General features: G+C 33.2%; 1 protein-coding gene across 4 annotated transcripts in view; it reads right to left on the bottom strand.

The window, feature by feature from the left end:
- Positions 1-20300, bottom strand: part of igsf9a (immunoglobulin superfamily, member 9a) — a 73927-nt gene that overhangs the window by 18110 nt on the left and 35517 nt on the right. For all 4 annotated transcript variants that reach the window (XM_087270440.1, XM_087270442.1, XM_087270439.1 and 1 more), the window contains exons 4-10: positions 8960-9109; positions 6804-6955; positions 6095-6212; positions 2899-3040; positions 2671-2816; positions 389-531; positions 14-154 (exon numbers count right to left, since the gene is read on the bottom strand). In XM_087270440.1, coding sequence (XP_087126566.1) covers positions 14-154; positions 389-531; positions 2671-2816; positions 2899-3040; positions 6095-6212; positions 6804-6955; positions 8960-9109 — 992 coding nt within the window. The remainder of the gene's footprint in view (positions 1-13; positions 155-388; positions 532-2670; positions 2817-2898; positions 3041-6094; positions 6213-6803; positions 6956-8959; positions 9110-20300) is intronic.

Here is a 20300-nt window from a genome sequence, read left to right as displayed (position 1 = left end):
TGTTTAAACACACCTGCAGTATAACAGTGGTGGGCTCAGACTGTCCCGTTGTCCCAAAGCTATTGTATGGAGTGCATATGTAAACACCAGCAGCATCATCATTGACTGTCGCAATGACAATAGAGCCGTCTGAAGCCAGCGTCCATCCAGGATACTGTTGAAAGAGTTTGACAGTTATTCAGAGTCGATTCTGAAATAATGCACTTCGCAGAGATGTTAGGTTCATCATCAGAAGAGGGCTATAAGTGGTGCACAGCATGACATCACCCAATCAAAATCAATATGTCAAGAACTCAGGAAAGCACTTAGAAGTAGCGCTGTACTTATAGAAATGTACAAGTTCAAAAAGTCCTTTGTATAGCTATTGAGAAAAGCAATCGTTTCTCACCATGCCTAAATCAAGTGGTTTGCCGTCTTTGATCCAGTCGATATGTGATAATGGAGGTTCAGCTCGGACAGGGCACACAATCGCACCCCTCATGCCAGTGGGGAGGAAGGTCAGTTTGGGCATCTGAATCACCTGTGCCGGGTCTGTCAAATGAAAACATGGTATAGGGGTCATAAGTGCATAGTTGCACAAGTTACGGTAAAAATAAAGTATAATAAATTCAAAACACCCACACAATCTTATTTCTAAATGGCAACGATTCAGCTGTGTCAAATAAACTTTGACAAGTACGATCAATGCAGACAATTAGATCTTCTCTTGCACTGTTGCTGACCCACAGACAGCAAATATGTTATGAAACAGTTTCTACTCGTCAGTTTTTCTGCTACAAAAAGCCACAAAAGTACTAAAATAATGTGTTATATGTTGAGTAAATAACCTTTTGAAATTACCTTGACATTTCAATATTGTATCAATTACTGTACAATGCTACAATATGTAATGGTGGTGATATACAGTTGAAGTCAGAACTATTAGCCTCCCTTTGAATTCCTTTCCTTCTTAAATCTTTCCCAAATTATGTTTAACAGAGCAAGGAAATTTTCACAGTATGTCTGATAATATTTTTTCTTCTGGAGTAAGTCTTATTTGTTTCATTCCAGCTAGAATAAAGGCAGTTTTTTTTTTTTTTTTACACATTTTAAGGTCAAAATTATCAGCCTCTTTAAGCTATTTATTTTTTCCGATAGTCTACAAAACAAACCATCTCTATACAATAAATGCCTAATTACTCTAACCTGCCTAGTTAACCCAATTAACCCAGTTAAGCCTTTAAATGTCACTTTAAGCTGTGACAACACAAGCATGTTGAGGACAGTGTACGATGGAGGAATTATGATCACCGGTTCAAGTGTTTTATCTTGAAATATCTAGTAAAATATTATTTACTGTCATCATGGCAAAGATAAAATAAATTAGTTATTGGACATGAGTTATTAAAACTATTATGCTTAGAAATGTGTTGAAAAAATCTTCACAGAAACGCCTACTGACCCAGCCGAGGCTCGGACCAGCAACCTTCTTGCTGTGAGGTGACAGCACTACTCCGCCACTGCGTCGCACGGTCAACCAATACTCAATTTTGAATGTCTCTTTGTTGCATTTATTTGATCAAAAATTTAGTAAAAAGAGTAATATTGTGTACATTTATTACATTTCTAAAATGTTATTTACAGTTGATGAAGAAAAGTACATTTTTTAAGCATGATAACTCTCTCTTAATGGTCACGTGATCCTTCGAAACATATATGCTGATTTGCTGCATAAGAATATTTGAAGATTAAATATTTTGTAACCTTTTAAATGTTTTTTCTGTATCTCAACTAAATAAAATAAAAAAATAAAAAGTAAAATAAAAAGTGTCTAAATAAAGAAATATAAGCATGTATTATTTGCTTTTTTCAAATGTTCTAGATCCAAACGAATGATTAATTATAATAAGGTTAATAACAAAATATCAATTTATAAGAAAAGCATTTGACATACAGTATGAGAAGTACTTTGGACAAATATGTGCAATATGTGGACAATTTTTTTGGCATTCCATTTGAAATCCAACTAGCTTAAAATGCTGAGATGCACATGGATGTGGATTTGCCATTTTCTACTCTAATTTAAACATTTATGTTCATAAGAAACTTTTATTTTGCATAAAATGTTGCACACATGGTATGTGAAAGGAAGCTTGCAAAATAGAAATTAATATTTGATAATATAACCTGTTTGTGCTAAATATTAAATCTCATGTACTCGTGCCTAAACCATAAAAACTTGATTAAGTTTGTAACTTGAAACCTAGTGAGGGCAAACCCAAATTCAATCTGATTTTGCACCATGATATGCGACACACGGTGGTTCAATGATTAGAAATGTCACCTTACAGCAAGAAGGTCGCTGGTTCAAGTCCCAGCTGGGCCAGTTAGAATTTCTATGAGTTTTTATGTTCTCCCTGTGTTTGTGTGGGTTTCCTTACGGAGCTCCGGTTTCCCCCACAGTCTAAAGACAAACTAAATGTAATTGAATAAACTAAATTGGCCATAGTGTATGAGTGCGTGTGTGAATAAGTGTATGGGTGTTTCTCAGTACTGGGTTGTGGCTGGAAGGGCATTCCCCGCATAAAACATATGCTGGAATAGTTGGCGGTTCATTCCTCTGTGGCGACCCCTTATAAATAAGGAACCAAGCCGAAGGAAAATAATTGACTGAATGTAAGACACACTTACGCTGCACAGTGAGTACGGCAGAGGCGGAAGGGGAGACTGGAAGTCCATTAGTGGGCATGCAGGTGTAGTTCCCAGAATCCTCTGGGGCCAAACGGGATATGAGAAGTGTACCGTCCACTATGACCTTAATACGTGACTTTAGAGAACTAAAACAAAGACAAACACTTATTAATAATACATAATCTGACAGCTTCTACAAATATTGAACAGTTTAATAACAGAACTCACTCAATGTGATAAATATCTACTCCTTGTCTTTGCCATACGTAGGTCATGTTTGGTGGATCTGCTTCAGCCTGGCACTTCAGCTTGGCATCCTGGGACATGTTGAGGACAGTGTCCGATGGAGGAATTATGATCACTGGTGGACCTGTTGTTTATATAATAATATTAATAACAATATCACTTGATTCATTTCACTTTTAACTTGATTTTCTTTGTTAAAAAACTGTAAACTTTAGCAAACTTATTTCCTTATTATGGAAGTAATATATGTGACTCCTGCTGGCAAAATAAGTCAGAATTTGCCCAGGCTAATTACTGTATAAGCTGCAAGCAAAACAAGTGAAATACAGCATGTCTATTTTAATTGGATTGGTTTATTCACACACACAAAAAACAATCGTTCATTAAGCACTTACTGAGTGAAATATTCCAAATACAAATGAAACAAGTACCATTTTAATTTGAATCTTTTTCTGAGAGGAGTTCAACACAAGCACTTCTGGATAAACCTTTCAAAAGTCTACAGAAAAATGCTCGTAGTGAAAAGTTTAAGCTTTAGCTAAAACACACTTTAATATCATCTTTATTTAATGGGATATTTTTACAAAATAAAAGTGTGGTTTAGTACATTTAAAGAAAAAATTATATCAATCACACTTTACATGTGTGTGCAAAATTGCAGCCTGTTCAAAGCCAGACAAAATAGAATAAAAACAAAATTACTTAATTGTAATTGTTAAAGAATTTTTTTTTTACATGACTAAAAACTGCACATTTTAAAATGAACCCATAAGTAGGGCCAGACAGAATCTGAGAACATTTTTTTTTTTTTTTGCTATTTCTGCTGAGACTGTGGATTTATGCGGAATGATTTTAGAAGTATCATAACTAAAAACTTAATTTATGAAATAAAAAACAATACATTTTAACTCTTATTTAATGTTTACAATGCAAATTCAATTAAATCCACTTATTTGGTAAACAAAGCAAGTCTCTCCTATAACCAGTTCAGTTTCCTTTATTTTTGTCATTCAAAACATCACAATAAATTGTAAAGCAGAATGAAACTATGTTGCATCAGACCCAACAAGAACATAAAAACATCAAACAATAAAAAACCTAACATAATAAATAAGCTTTTATAATTTCATAAATATATACAAATATGACCCAATTTTTTAAAAATCATAGAAGAAAATAAATTAATACTCAAATAACTATTGCACAGTTTGTTATAATGCAGTAGTAGTAATAATAATAATAATAATAATAATAATATTTTGTGCTAGTTGAACTATTTATTGATATATTATTACATACTAGCTATTCAATAGTATTTAAGATACGGTATTATACAAAAGTCTTTTAGTGACAGGATAAAAATTATCACCAAACCTCACTGATTTGCTCCTCAGGCTTCTGTAAAGCCTGCCTGATGGCATGAGGATGAGCAAACTATGGCCAGGGTGGGTTGGATCCCTTAAAATGCTATTTGCCCTAGACAGACAACGTTGTTGATACAATTCCTCGATAGATTTCATTTTGACTCTAACGGCCCTTTCAGCTGACTTTACTATCTTCTTAATGGTGTTCTTGTCAAATACACTGCTATTCTCATACCAAAGAGAGATGCCATTAGTGAGAACACTCTCAACAGCTTCTCTGAAAAAAAAATCAGGATTGATGGGCTGAGGTGTGCTCTTTTAACCCTCTCAGAAAGTGCAGTCGCTGGTGCGCTTTCTTTGCAAGACTGCAGGTAGTATGAAGAGACCAAGTCAAGCACCCCCAGGAATTTTACCTTCCCATAATATATCTTCTAAAAGACAGAAAATATTACTTTACAAACTGTATTGTAAATAATGCATATGAACATTTTAATATTACTATTATTATATCACAATAATATTAGTGAAATCAACTTAAAAACTGAATAAATATATATTTACACACATTTACACATGTAACTTCAGAGACTCAACGAGGGGCTAAAAATCTGCGGATTTCTGCGCACACATGTGGACTTACCCATAAGTGTATTAAGAAATGTTTTTATGCACATTTAAGGGGTCTTTTATTTTAGTAATCTTATTATATATGCTATTATGTTAATATACTTTTAACAATTGAAGAACATCATAAGTATAAATACACATTACACTATATTACAAGACGTTCACAACATAGGCTACCATAAGTTTTTACGTCTGTTTAATCCGTTTAATTCTTAGAGGAGTTAAACCTAATACTTTTGACTTGTGGACAATACTGTCTGTGTTTCAGCAACAGACCTGTGTGACGAAAGGGCGCTTGCAAACGTAAAAATACACCACTAGAGGGAGCCATTCATTCAGAAAACCTTTTAGTTGACATTTGGCATAAAAGTATGAGCCAAAATTGTAACCATCCCTCTTTTTTGGCCAATAATGATATTTTAAGACCAAAACCAACACTTGAGTTGCATGGCAGTCGTACACAAAACTGTAATCTCACATATCTTATTACTGATGCCACTTAATTAATATTCATGAGCAAGACTTCTGGGTTTTATACAAAACTTTTCCAATAATTAACAATCGCTCAAAGAGATAATGGTCACATTTTATTTTGATGATCCGTTTGTTGAATTTAAGTTATATTGCATCTACATGCCAACTAATTCTCATTGGATTATAAGTAGACTGTTAGGTTGGGGTTAGAGTTAGGGTTAGTGTAAGTTTACATATACTTGCAAAGTTTCTTATAGTCAGTTAAATGTCTGTTTAGCAGCAATATCAACATATATTAAGCAGACAGTCTACTAATACTCAAATGGACCATCAAAATAAAGGGTTACCAAGATAATTTGACTACAAAAATGTACTTACAGTACTACTCTTAGTCAACATCAAGTGGTTCCAAAGATTTGAGTTCATTTTACTATTGAACAAAAAAGATCATTTGAAGAAACTGGTAGCCATTGACATCCATACAATGGACACTAAATATTAGGACTTCTCTAATATTTAGTATCAATAGTACGTATGTCAATGGCTATCGGTTTCTTCCAATTGTCTTTGGATAGACAGTGTCGATCGCTTTACAACATTCTTCAAAATGTCTTCATTTGTTTTCAACAGAAGCAAGGAACTCAAACAGGTTTGGAACAAGCGGAGTAAATGGATTTTGTCTCGTCAAATTGGCAGATTGGATGCTGGCTTACCGATGATTTTGAGTCGTGTGACATGAGTGGCGTTTCCTTCAGAGTTGGAAGTGTAACACTGATACTGGCCTGCTGCTTCTCTGCTCACCGCATGGAAAGACACACTTCCATTGACCATCTACAGGGGTTAAAATGAGAGAAGTGAAGTGAGTGGAAGACTGTAGGGGGAAAGTGAAGGATAAGCATGTTTTAGACCTGATCCTCCACTCCATTTGTAATCTGATTTGAAGTCAGTTCAATCAAAATGGTTTGTTGTTATGAAATCTGATAGCTTTTAAGATAAAGTGGGTATAAAAGTGAAAGCATAAGTGGAAAAAGTTGACAAAACAACATATTACAACAACAACAAAAAAAAAATCTAAGTATTTTTGTAAATGTAGTTAGATACTATTGTAAATGTTATCATTTTTAATTAAATATGTTATTTTAATGTATTTTTTATTTTAAACTATGTTTTTATTGTATGTTTACATTGATCTTTCTTAATTTTTCATTCATGTTTCTTTAGTAGGAAAATTAATGAAAAATGCTGATATTGTTTTTAGGGGTTTCATTTATGTTTGTACCATCAAACACTGCACTAATATGTATTTGGCTCTTTAAAAACAGAACAAGCTCTTTTAATGTGTCACACCCAACTTCCAACAGGAAATACAAGAGGACAAGAAGGGCAATAGCAGCTGTTCAGTATTTCGTACTTCATTCTGACCTTTACTTTGTGTTGAGGTTTTATTGGTGCTCCGTCTTTGGACCAGGTGATTGTAGGCCGTGGATTTCCCTGCGCTGCACACTTCAGGGTTAATGATCTACCAACAAACACTTCCACCTCAGGAGGAGAGGTTTCTGTCAGCACTGGAGGAGCTACAAGCACAGAAAAATGTTATTATCTCTCAAAGCAAGAACAGTTTCCAGCAATAACAATAGATCCCATCAGCTATTTTTCAGCAGGAGGCATGGGTTGATTATCTCTTATTTTAAATGACATTACATATAATAATAATAATGACAATATTAATACATTTTATTTTGTATAGCAAAATAAAACACACTTTATTAAAATCCTACATCCATGCAACTCAAAGAGCTTCACAAACAACAAACAGAAATGTAAGAAGGTGTCAGGTTGTGTAGGATGTATAGTTGAAGACAAAATATTAGGCCTCCTGTGAAATATTTCCTACTATATTTTTTTCTTATATATTTATCTTTTCTAGAAAAAAATATCTTTTATCTTTTAAATTAATTTTATGGTCAAAATTATTAGCCTTTTTGAGAAATATATATATATATTTTATCATTTACAGAACAAACATTGTTGTCTACTGAATTGACTAATTCACTGAAATTGGCAAGTTAGTCTAGTTAACTTAGCTAAGTCTTTAAATTGCACTTCAAGCTGAACACTAATATCTTGCGAATAAAATATTATGTACTGTCATCATAGCAAAAGAAATGAGTCATTAGAAAGTAAAACTGGCATTACAAAATATGTTGAAAAAAAATTCTTCTTTAAACAGCACTTGGGAAATATTTGAAAAAGAATAATAATTTCAACTGTATACCTATATTTTTTACAATCGATCAGATTTTATTATTATTTTATTTCATTTTTATTTATTTAAATGTCTCATGTTTACAAGACTGTTTTTTTAAGAAATATTGTACATTAAAATCAGTAATACTGTCAACTACTGTTGTAAATAATGATAATTATTGAACTTTTTTTAAAATATATTTTAAAATGTAATTATTTCTGTGATTGAGTTTTCAGTGTCACGTGATGCTTCAGAAATCATTTTAATTTGTTGATTTGCTGTTCAGAAAATATTATTTTCACCTATGAAAACAGATGTGCTGCAATATGATATTGTTAAAATGTGCGATACCTTTTTAATCTCAATAAAAAGTACATTTATTTGAAATGTTAATGTTTTGTAATATTTCAAAAATCTTTACTCTCACTTAAATCAAATGATAAATGGCCAAAGCTGAACTTCTTTAAATCTAGCCTCTACTTAAAAACTTTTAACTGAAAGTTTCTAAATGGCGTCGTGAGCACTGACTACTTAATACTTAATGACTTTTGTTTTTCATTTACAGAAAGCCACACTGAGTCTAGCCAGGCCTGCAAGATGCTGTTTCTGCTTGGCGTCCTGCGACTCAAACAAACGATGAGCTGAAAACCGAACCCAGTATCATCACAGGTCTGGAGTGTCTTCTTCAATGTATCCCGAAGCTTTTAGGTGTGTCTGATAAAGACAGACAGCTGAAAAGCAGCTGGCCTGTGTGCTCACTCATTGTTCACTGCAGGTCTGAATAGAGCACAATGCCATTGTCTCACTGGCTGACATCAAGAGAAGTGCTTTGATAATTCTGATTCAGACAGCTGGAAAACTTATATATGCTCTCAGGAAATACAGTAAGACAAGTACTAATAATATCACCATACTTGCACATTTCATTGATTACCTTGCAAGCATTATGGTATTATATTATGGTATTATATGCTTTTTAAATGTTATGCTGATATTAAAATTAAGAGTAATTACATTGCACAAAAATCTGACCACTGGATGAAGTCAGGTTCCTTTTTTGCACATATTAGTGTCAAATGTTTTTACAGAGGGGGTTTTGAAAATCCTATAATTCAGAAGTAATTCAAAAGTAGTGTATAATCAGGCATGTTATGAATGAACAGGTCGCTCAGTAAAAACCATCAGAATCCAGAGATGAATAAAACTGTAAAGTCTTTAAGTGCTGCGGAAATGGAGAATTATGGCTCATAAAAGTTATTTTGAGAAAACCCTCCATTGTAATGGTAAGTTAATCTACAGACACTTTCTCATTGGAGATGTTGAGTCTCACCTGTGACGGACAGTCGAGTCCAGCTGCCGCTGCTTCCAGCTTCTTCTGTAGTTTGATCCAGAGGAAGGATTCGACACTCATACCAGCCTTCATCCTCCAGCTGAAGACCACTCATCTGCAGAGACGTGCCCCCGAAAAGAGACACTCGACCTGGATACGGATAACTAGTTTTATGACTCATTCCATAACTGAGGGTACATTACAAGCATTCGTTTTCCTTAAACTAATGCCATACAGCAAATGTCAAATTTACAGTAGACTGAATATATTTTAATATAAAATAATGCAAAATACTTAAATGTGATTGTTACGACTGAAGTTTATTTATTTTTTTTATTATTGCGGATTGTACTCCTTTTTCTTTTGTCCCGCCTCCTTGCTGTTTTTCTGCTGTCTTATAGGCTCCCACGCCGGCGTGATTCCCTGCTCTGATTGGCTGCTGGTCTACGAGGCCTGTATAATAGGGAGCTTCCGGCAGGAATCGGGGAGCTCATTTCTGCTGCGTTCGGTGTTTGGAGTGGAGCTCCTGGGTTTCCCTCACTCCTTTGGCCGACGACCAACAATAATCACCTTTGTATTGATGACCATCCTATGCTTGAATAGTTTTTGAGAGTTTGAGCGTGTAGGGGTGACCTGCCTATTTATTTGATTACTTTTGACTTTGTTTATATTAGGGAGTCAGGTAAGATTCTTGTATGTTTAATTAAATAGTAATAGGTAAGTTAGTGGATTTATTTTATAGATTCTTTTGTTTATTATTTTGGCCTGTGGTCACCCTGACAAAATACTCGTTTATATAAACCCTATTTTTCTATAATAAATATCTTCATATATACTCTCAATTGAGTGTGTGAGTTTGGTTGTCGACCGAAGGGAATCTTTTGCTTTAAGTTTTGTTTAGTTTGGGAAATCCACCACCCCAACACATTTGTTTGTTCTTTGTTTATTATGCCCTTTTTGTTTCCCCTAGACTTGGGGCGTAATAGTGATAGTCTGGTAATCATTGTTTAACTTATTTTTAAACTTTTTAAACAACAGAGTTGACAATAACAGAGTTGATATTTTCCACCATTTTGTGCTTAAGCTCACATGTAAACCTCAAACCAGATGGCATGTCTGAAACAGAATTGTGTATATTTTATGTAATAAGTTTGGCTTATGAGGCAGAGACAGACAAAAATAGCTGTATTAGGAGTCTTTAAATACCTATAAATACACACACAAACATTCTTTTTAGAGATAACATGATCAAACTTGTGTAATAAATCAAAACTTTTTCACTGAATTCTTTGTTTTTGAAAAAAATATATATCAGAAGGTCTATCTTAGAGATGTAAAAAGTATATAATAATGTTTTTTAATAATTCAACAATCTACAAAATCACAAAGTAAATGTGTTTAAATCGGTCATTTTTAATATTAGTACTTTATCGTTTTTAGTATTTGTTTATCTTTTGCATATTCATTCATTCATTCAACAAACGTTTTAAAAAGTTTTAAAACATTTATTTAAATAGAAATGCATGTATATTTACAAGGTTATAAAAACAAACAAACAACCATATAAGACTTTTATTGTTAATAATAAATTTGTCCTGTTTAGTGCTGCTTAGTGCTTTTTTATGATCAGTATTTTTAGCATATTTATTTATTATTTAGAAATATTTATTTTATTACAATTATTTAAATTGTAAGTAGTTTTAAATGAAGTTCCTAATTTTACTTTTAGATAACAAAACTTATTGTAACTTGTTTTAAACACCACATAAACATTAGTGCTACATGATTACATTTCTATGTAAAAATAATAATAATAATAATACAAATGTAAATCATACACACTGCACATGTCTAGTACAGCATGTTTTTAAGTATGTGAAAGCTCATATGGTCATACGTTAGTGTTTAGTGGAGCATATGAAATTCAATGAGTTGCCTGGTGACTGAAGCCTGCAGTGACAGTGTTTGCTGAATCACTCCACCTTCTTTTCTCCCTTCCTCTCTCTCTCTCTCTCTCTCTCTCTCTCTCTCTCGCCCTCTCCCTCTCATTCAGCCAAATGAGCTTTTCAAACACTCGTTTGTTCTTCAAACTCAACACTCTTTTTAAATAGTCTGGCAGTCAAACCCTTACCCACAGGAGCCACATGAAACATAAAACGAGCTTGAAACAGAAAATCCATCAGGTATGAATGTATGCATGGCATAACACTATGTTTCTGAAAATCATCAGCGACAGTAGTCATTAATAGGTCTCCCATGAGGAGTGACTGTGGAAACAGAGATAACAGCTGAGAGCATCATCACAGTCCGTCATCTGCCTGTTTTTTTTTTTTTTTTTTAAACCAGAGGTCATGAAAGCGTCCTGAGGGATTTGAACAGGAGCACACAGATACAGACACAAGCCGACACTGAAATACTGCCACGGCTCCTGTTGCCAGTGGTTTGGATTTGAATTTAGTTGCCGTAGTAACAGGGATTTAAATCAGCTCGGGGGTGGGGCTTATGGGGAATTTAAACTTTGGAGGGGAGGTGTAAAGACAACTGCCTACTTCTGAAATTTCAGACAATAACATGTGATAAAGAACTTTAAAAAAAAAAAAAGTTCTATAAAAAGCTTTATTTTTTCAAACTGAATAATAAGATAATGATTTTACATTGTTAAAATAACACACAATACCAGTGTTTTACAACTGAATACAGCTGAAAAAAAAACAGATTTTTAGTTATAACAAATAAAAAACATTTGTTATTCATTGTCATTATTTTTTATCTCTTTTAAGTTTTTTATTGAAATTTATTTAACCTTTTTTTAATTAGCTAAAACATATAAACTGGTCAAAAGTTTGGGATAAGTTTTTTCTTTTATGTTTTTTTAAGAAAAGTATACAGTTTATAAACCGTATTTATTAATTGTAAAAAAAAAAATTTAAAATAAAAAATAAATTGTTAAATATTTATTAAATTTATAAACTTCCAAAGCCCTGCGTACCCGCTCCCAGGTCTGTAGTTTAATTTACTTTCACATTCTTTACATTTTAAAGGTCTGTGCTGGTACCCCATAAGTGGTTCAATTCTCTCATCAGTTGGAATAGAATAACTTTTGCATCGATTATAATAGAGACATTTTTATTTTTTCTTTTTACTGACATGTGCAGAAACCACCAAAATTAATTACAGCAACCTAGACCGGAGAGAAAATAAAAGGTAGACTTTCAAATTTAGGTTTACAAAAAAGAAAAAAAAAGTATTTTTTTTGGAGGGGTTTATTATAACACAGGCAACATATACAAGTGTTTTTTTTTCTTTAAAATCATACCAAACTTTTGCATGTACACCTCTGCATGTGGATTTGGGAAGCTTTTGAATTTGGGTCAGCAAAATCCAGGCAGAAACCCCAAAATAGCACCTGACTTTATAACTTCTTCCTTATTGTTTGAAGTTTCAAATACAATTATTACTACAGTCATTACTGTGTTTTTTTATCATTACAAAAAAAAATAATAATAATAATAATTCATATTAGAGTGATTTCTGAAGGATCATGTGACTCTGAAGACTGAATTAATGAATCTGAAAAAAATCCTCTTTGAAATCACTGGAATAAATTATCAAATTGAATTATAAACAAGTTTGAAAAGTTATTTTTATAGTTCAAAAACATTTCACAATTTTACAATTTGCACTGTATTTTTGATGAAGTAAATTAAGCCTTGGTGAACAAGAAAAGCTTGTTTTAAAACATTCAAAAATCCTACTGACCCTAAATTTTTGACCGGTAGTGTACATTTGTTGAACAAACGCTTCGGCTGCTAATTAGAATTATGCGTATTGTCGGCCCAACAAATTTTAATTGAATGAACATTTTATTTAGTCTTATGCCTTACCCAGAATATAAAAATACATATAAATTCATGTAGATTATTTACATTAATCAATACTATTAGAATGTGAAGAGATTTTCAAAAAACAGCAAAAAAATGTTTCTGAAGACCTACTGCACCTTCAGTAAACATGCCAGAGAACAGAAAAAACAGAGATAATACAGCTACTGAGCTCTAAAAAGGCAACCTCTGAGCACTAAAACTGACTTCCGGGGATTACTTTGTTAGAAAAGGTGAGTAAAGTAATCATAGAGAGCAGTGGGTTTATGCCCATATGTTATTTATAAAAACACAACTGTAACGTATCTCTAAATAACCATACAATACTGCAACACACCATCATCACCATGTGTTGTGTTCACCTGTTTCCTGGAGCAGCACAGATTTATCTGAAGTTTTCACACGCAACCCTTAACTCACTTGTTTACTTATGAGTGACGACTCATTTCCCACTGAGCAGATCACAGTCAAGCAAACAAGAGCTCGCTGCGTTGCTTAGTCAAATCTCAGGAGAAACTAACATTAGAAGTAACATATACTGTCATGTGAAGCAAATGTCAGAGTGCATTTATGCCATAGGAACCTAAATATAATTATTTATAGGGCAGAAACAGCTGATAAGTCAAAAATTACTGGTTAAGATACAAATAAGCATTAATTAAAAAATTCTTAATTCTTAAAATCCCCAATTGATTGACTACAGTGCTCTGCATAAGTGAGTACATTATTTTGAAAATAAATATTCATATCCATTTCTCAGTGAATATAGGCAATGTATTTTGGTGCATTTAAATAAAACAGATTTATTAAACAGATATATTTATTAATACAATATTTTAGTCACCAAACATCTTAGAAATTGAAAGATAAAACAATTAAATAAATAAAAAATATTGCAAAAATGTCAACTAATTTTTTCCCATTTTTTAAATTTGTATTTAATATTTTTCTATAACATACAAATATTTAACTTGGTCGCTGGTCGAGCCTCGGCTCAGTTGGCGTTTCTGTGAGGAGTTTGCATGTTCTCCCTGCATTTGCTTGGGTTTGCTCCGGGTGCTCCGGTTTTCCCCACAGTCCAAAGACATGCGGTACAGGTGAATTGGGTGGACTAAATTGTCCATAGTGTATGAATGTGTGTGAATGAGTGCGTGTGGATGTTTCCCAGAGATGGGTTGCGGCTGGAAGGGCATCCGCTGCGTAAAAACGTGCTGGATAAGTTGGCAGTTCATTCCGCTGTGGCGACCCCGGATTAATAAAAGGACTAAGCCGACAAGAAAAGTTTTTGGACCATTATCGTTGTTTTGTTAGATGAGCTCCAGATTTGACTTCAGAACTGAATAATCTTATGTATATGCACAAAAATAACATTTTATAGCTTCCTATTAAAAATATGAATTTAAAATATAGATTTGTGAGGGTTGTATAGATTTCTAGCACAAAACATCTGAAATGGCAGGGCAGAATCTAATTTCAAGTTTCACAATTTTTTTATATTAGAGTCAAGGATTGTTTTTAATTGAAAGGATTTTGAGAGTATCTCTTCATCACTCAATAAATCAGAAAATTCTGTGAACAGCTAGAAACAAAAACATAATTAGTTTTATAAAAAAAGGTTTTGTATTATCAGGCATATCGTGTATGAACTGATTTCACAGAAGAAAACCTTGAGAATGAATAAAACTTTGAGGTTTTGTCTCTGTAAGTGGAACTGAAGTGAGGATTTATGGTTTAGTGTAGGAGGAAAACTTATTTGAGAAAACGACTTTTAAAAAACCTTCTGAAATCTACAGGACAAAATTGATGAAGTGCAACTAAGGAAACACTTAAAATTGCTTCTGAATGTTTTCTTAACATTAGACTAAAAAAAAACACTTTGTTACAAGCCCAAATGCACACAATATGAATACTGACTGGAACATCTTGTCTTAAAGCAGTGATGCCCAAAGCTGTCCAATCTGAGAGGAGAGTGAGAAAGATAAAGAGGATTTGGGGCAAATGCCTTTAAAAGAGATTGTCATTTCTAATTTCTAATTTTTTTGTTTGTTTGTTTAATTAGTGAGCTACAAAAAAAAAAAAAAAATCAAAGAGAAAAAAATATTGTAAATGAAACAGATTTGTAAAAAAATGTACAGTAAATAGTGTCACTCGATGGATATTGGACTATGCAGATGACATTGGTGAGTAAATCAAGACAAAACTAGTGTAACTCTATTCTGTTATAAATAAGATTGCTTTTGTTTTTACTGTAATAAGTTCAATAATAAAATATAAATAAAAGAATTATGCTGTATTATTTTATATAAAGTAATGTTTTCTAGTTATTTTAAAATATTTTTAAATAAATTAGGAAATTACAAGAAGTTTGATTTTTGGCCCTTCATAAAAAAAGTTTTGCCACTCTTGCCTTGTAGTAATAGTTTACCCTAGAACAAAAATGTAAAATGAAGATATTTTGAAAAATGCCGGATACCAGCAGCCATTTCCAGCTTTTTTTAAACATTAATTTTTTCTGTTCACCAGAATAAAAAACCTCAAACGTGCTCAAAGCTCAAACAAGTAGAGGCACAATAAATGGTGACAGAATCTGATGACAGTGAACCATCCCTTTTAACGATGTCTGAATTCAAATTAACCCTTGCTTGTAAAACAACCAGCAATAAAGTCTATTTGACTAACACTCAAATCACCTCCAACTCAAATATAAAGTTTAAAGTTCAAGGGTGTTTTCAAGCGGTTGTGTGACTTGAGGCAATGAAACCTGGATTCTAAATCCAATCCTCTACCTTCTATCCTAGAAACATTGTGTCACCCTTTGGCGCAGGTTTTCCCAGGTAGGGACTCTCCAGTTTCAGCTCAGGAAAGCGTAGCTCGGGTTTCAGACCGCAGTCGTCATCTGTTTTCAGTTCATTGTGTGTCAAGACTGTTATCTTTTGAAATTGGAATCATCACAATGGGCTACTGGGAAGCAGCTTGGTTTGACTTGACCAATGGCTTCTCGAGCTGGAATGCTGGTAGTTACCAAGAGTTTAGATTTAGTGTTTAAATTTAAATGTATTCCTTTAGCAAATTTTTTTTTTTTCTACAAGTGAGGAATACAAGAAACACTTCAAATCATCAGACAGCACTGCACAAATGCTATAACAAATCTAATTTATTTTTGAATTTATTTTCCCAGCACACAGAGAGTAGACAGTGTGTCCTACAGGTGGTTTGTCAAGCACACTCATGTGTATGGAGCATATGGAGAGGAAAAAAGTGCCTCTTCTACAGGTTGGCTGTCAGGCCTACTCATCTGCATGAAGCACAATAAAAACTGCATGATATTTTTTAAGAAATACGGAGTGTTGATAGGAAAGTGTTTGGTGCATACAGAGAGAAGAAAGTGTTTCCTATGGGTGGATTTAAATCCCAGTGCCTGTGTTTTTGTTAGTTTTAAGTCTATATGATAATATACAGAGTGAGGACTGTTGTTTTGGTATTGCTGGTTTCATTTTGCATTTATGGGACATGCAGGTTGGCTGTGCTGGATGTCAATCATTCAGGACATGGACTAACATGTAATGACGCAATTGAGAAGAGCCCCAATCATTGCGTTGCACGACAGTGGGACACTATATAAGGAAACGTTGCATCAGTTCGGGATAGCTGGCACATTGTGTGAATTTGATCTGTGTTTGACATTTGTTTTCTGTGTGTGCTTCTTCCCTTTTTGCTTTGATCCACCATTGTTTGATTACTTTTGTTGGTGTGCTTTGTTTGCCATTGTAATACTAATCGTTTTTGCTTCAAACTTTTGAGAAGTGTGAACATCGTATCTGTGTATTATTCTAGATGGAAGAGAGGGAATAGGTAAGCTCTGTCATGTGATCTACATGGTAAACGCAGCATTCTTTTAATTATACACAGTAAGTTACGGATGTGTGCCACACTTGTAAGTTTTGCTTTGGAACGAGAGAGTAAGTAAGATTCGACGCCTCGGGCGTTGAAGGTTTACTTTTTGTTTAATTTTATAGTTCAAGGAGAAGAGTTGAATGGGTTAGCTGATTTTTGTTTTATTCTTTTCTTTTGTTTGGCACAGTCCCATTCTCTTTGTCTTCCTTATGTCTGTTAAACTGTAAAAATGTGTGTGTGTGTGAAATCGTTGTCTTATTTTGTGTGAAACTTTATTTTTCTATAAGCATTTAAATATCCACAGCTTGTTCATAATAAACAAGTTCACTTAAATACCTCTTTTGTGTCTTGTTGTTCCTAACAGTTAGTTTGTGATTTGCAGGTAGCTTTTGGTGATTTGCAGATTGGTAGTCCCGACCGAGGCTCATGATGTGGATAAAGAGTGCAGCATTTGGTGTGTGGAGAGGGTTGATAGGAAGACGCTAAACTGACGTTCTACTTGCTTTTTATTCTTCTTAAGTTTAGATCATGAGCTCACGGGTCACTGCCATGCATACTTTCACCACAGATCTATCCTGCTTATAATATTTTGATAGTTATGCTTTCATTATTAAATTTATTTTTTTACTATTGACTTAGTCCCTGTTGCTTTTTTCACTATACAATTTAGAGCCAGTTGTAACAGTGATTTGTCAAGCACATTCGCTTGTGTAAGGCACACCCAGAATTGCAAAAACATATGAGTCTTTATAACAAGGTGTCTGCCCAATACAAAGAGGAAAAGATTGTGTCTGCAGAGGAATGGCAGCAGATAAAGATTGTGAATGGCTATTTGTAAAATTGTCAGTCCGTTATTTGTAAAAAGGTACATCAGTAAAATCATCAGAGTGATGCTCTTCACTGCAATCTACAAGGTGATCCAAAAAGAATACCACAACTTTCAGGTTGATGTCGCTCGAGTCTGGAGGGGGTCATATTGAACATCTGAACTTGGTTTCTACTGAAAAAAAAAACTTTGTTAACTATTCTTCACATTGATTAATTATCCAAGGTTCCATCATGTTTATTAAATTAAATAGAGATTTTTTTAAGTTGTGGTATTCTTTTTGTATCACCCTGTATTTTGTATAATAACTAGGCTCTATGAATCTCAGAATTACTGGTAATTTACTGCTTTATTTCAGAAAAAAACTACCATTGTATTATGTGCCCGTTAAGATAAACCAACAAATCAAAATAAAAGTTTAGTTTAACTTAAACAAATTGTGACAGAAATCTTATATTATTCCAATGTACTTCTCAATTTTATATTTGTAATTACATCATTGAATAAATTATAAATACAAACCTAAAGCAACAAACTACAAAAGTATTTTGAAATATATTAAATATTGAAGAAAAAGTTGACAAATGTTGTAGATTTTAATTGTAATGGTAAAAATTGTACATATTAAATACTTATTCAAATAAATAAGAGTTATTATAGTTAATAAAAAATAAAATCATTTTGCTGCTAAAAAATAGCTACAAAAATCTCTTCTTTACTCATATTCTAATGTTATTCATAATGTTAAAACAGAATTTTTAGATTTTGCACAGGTTTTTTGTTAAGGTCATGTAAAATGTTCTTATCAGAAGTTTCTTTTCTGGGAGTCAGTGCAATCTGAAAATCTCTTTATAATGTGATGAATTCCAACATTGTAAAAGTGATTTTAGCTTCCTATTTACCTGATTTCTGTTATCTTTTTATAGTATATGAAAATCAAACACAAAAAAGCCTAAATGTGCATTCGATTTTTGAGTGAATTTTCTCCAGTTGCATGAATTGTCTCACTATGAGCTTTAGACTGGACACATGAGATACTGAACAGCCTAAGGCAACCAAATTTACTCCAAGCTCACTCTATCCCTCCTCCTGTGGTGCACCTGCCCCCATCAGCCACACCTTAAGTCTGACTTTGCAAAAAAAAAGTCCTGGCTTTACACCTTTTGTTTCTTTTCTTTGTTTCACATCACACAAAGCTTCAGTTGACACCCTCTACCTTTTCTTCTGCTGCAGGTTTACATCGGCCTATTCATCCCTGAGTTCAGTTCACAAGGAAGGAATGTTAAAGTCTTAAACAAATGTGAGGAAAATCAATAATCAGTGGTGATTAGTCTAAGAAAATCCTAAAACAACAGATGTGGTGCATTATCAACTGAAAACATTCGCTCATATGTGATAGCTTGCTGCATGAGTAAGCAACTGTGCTTACAAAAGATTACTTTTTGCACAAATGTGCTTATAAACCATCGAATAAACCATTAAATAAGTAAGCAAAATCACTGAAAAATGGTTGATTATCACAAAAGAGCACTGTATGTGAAACAAATAGTTCACCCAAAAATTAAAGTATGGTGTAAAAAACAGTCTATTAAACTTATTTTGCTTGTAATTTTTTCTTAGCTCTCAAAAAGTGCTGGTAGCCATTCACTTGCAATTTATGAATCACTATAAGACTGTTTTAAAAAAACTCTTCTTTAATGCTCTATGAAAGAAAAAGTTCCAGGGGTGAGTAACTAAAAGCAATTTAAAAACAATACAGTAGCGAAAGATAACTTCACTATGTCAGAAGTGAATACCGAAGCGATAGCAAAAAGAGGATTCCATTTGGTCTTAATGATTTTTTCGATGGGTAATTTTCACTAATTATGATTGCATAACAGTCAAAAAGGACAATTGGCCACAGAAATGTGTTTCAGCTAAACGAATATGATTTTAATCTTCAAATCCCACGCTATATGCAACTTTAACTAGCTTATTTTGACTCTGACTTAGTTTGACTTTGAAGCATTCAGATACACTGCATTTTATTTAATTCTTATTATTTTTACAGAAACATTAAGCCATATATGTTACTCACAGTGGTGTAAAATAACAAATTACAAATACCTAAATTACTGTAACTGGGTAGTTTTTCTTAAGAACTTAAATTTATGAAGTATAAAACTTTGTACTTTTACTTTCCCTTGAGTACATTTTTAGTGGTGAATCGGTACTTTTACTCCACAATTTTCCTTCAACCTGCAGTCATAACTTTATTTTTTTCTTGTCTATGGAGATTGGCTAAAGTATAAATATCAGTTCTGTGATTCATGTCAGTCAAATCACACATAGAAACTAAATTGCATCATACTGAACAACCTCAAGACATGCAGCTTTATAAATGCAGCCAACCATTTGGAAGCATTAAATGTGTCCAAGAACATGGCCAAAATCGCATCCAATGACCCAAAGACTGTTTAGACTGCATGTCACTGATGAAAAGATGATGGATGTCTACTATATTATGACTGAAATGGGCTTAAATAATAACTAAATGCCCAAAAGAATGTTACATTTTCACACACATACACACAAATTGCATGTAAACTCACTACTCGATAAATTTTAGAATGGCTAATTTTTACTCCTAATTTGAGTAATATTTACAGAGACATTTACTCTACTTGCACTATTTTTGGGCAAATATTGGTTTTTCAGTACTCTTTCCACCACTGGTTACTCTGCATACAAAAGGTTTCAA

The sequence above is a fragment of the Danio rerio genome, chromosome 10, assembly GCF_052040795.2.
Source record: "Danio rerio strain M-AB ecotype USA chromosome 10, GRCz13ab, whole genome shotgun sequence".
NCBI classification, from domain to species: Eukaryota; Metazoa; Chordata; class Actinopteri; order Cypriniformes; family Danionidae; genus Danio; species Danio rerio.
This window is presented reverse-complemented; position numbering and strand designations above follow the sequence as displayed.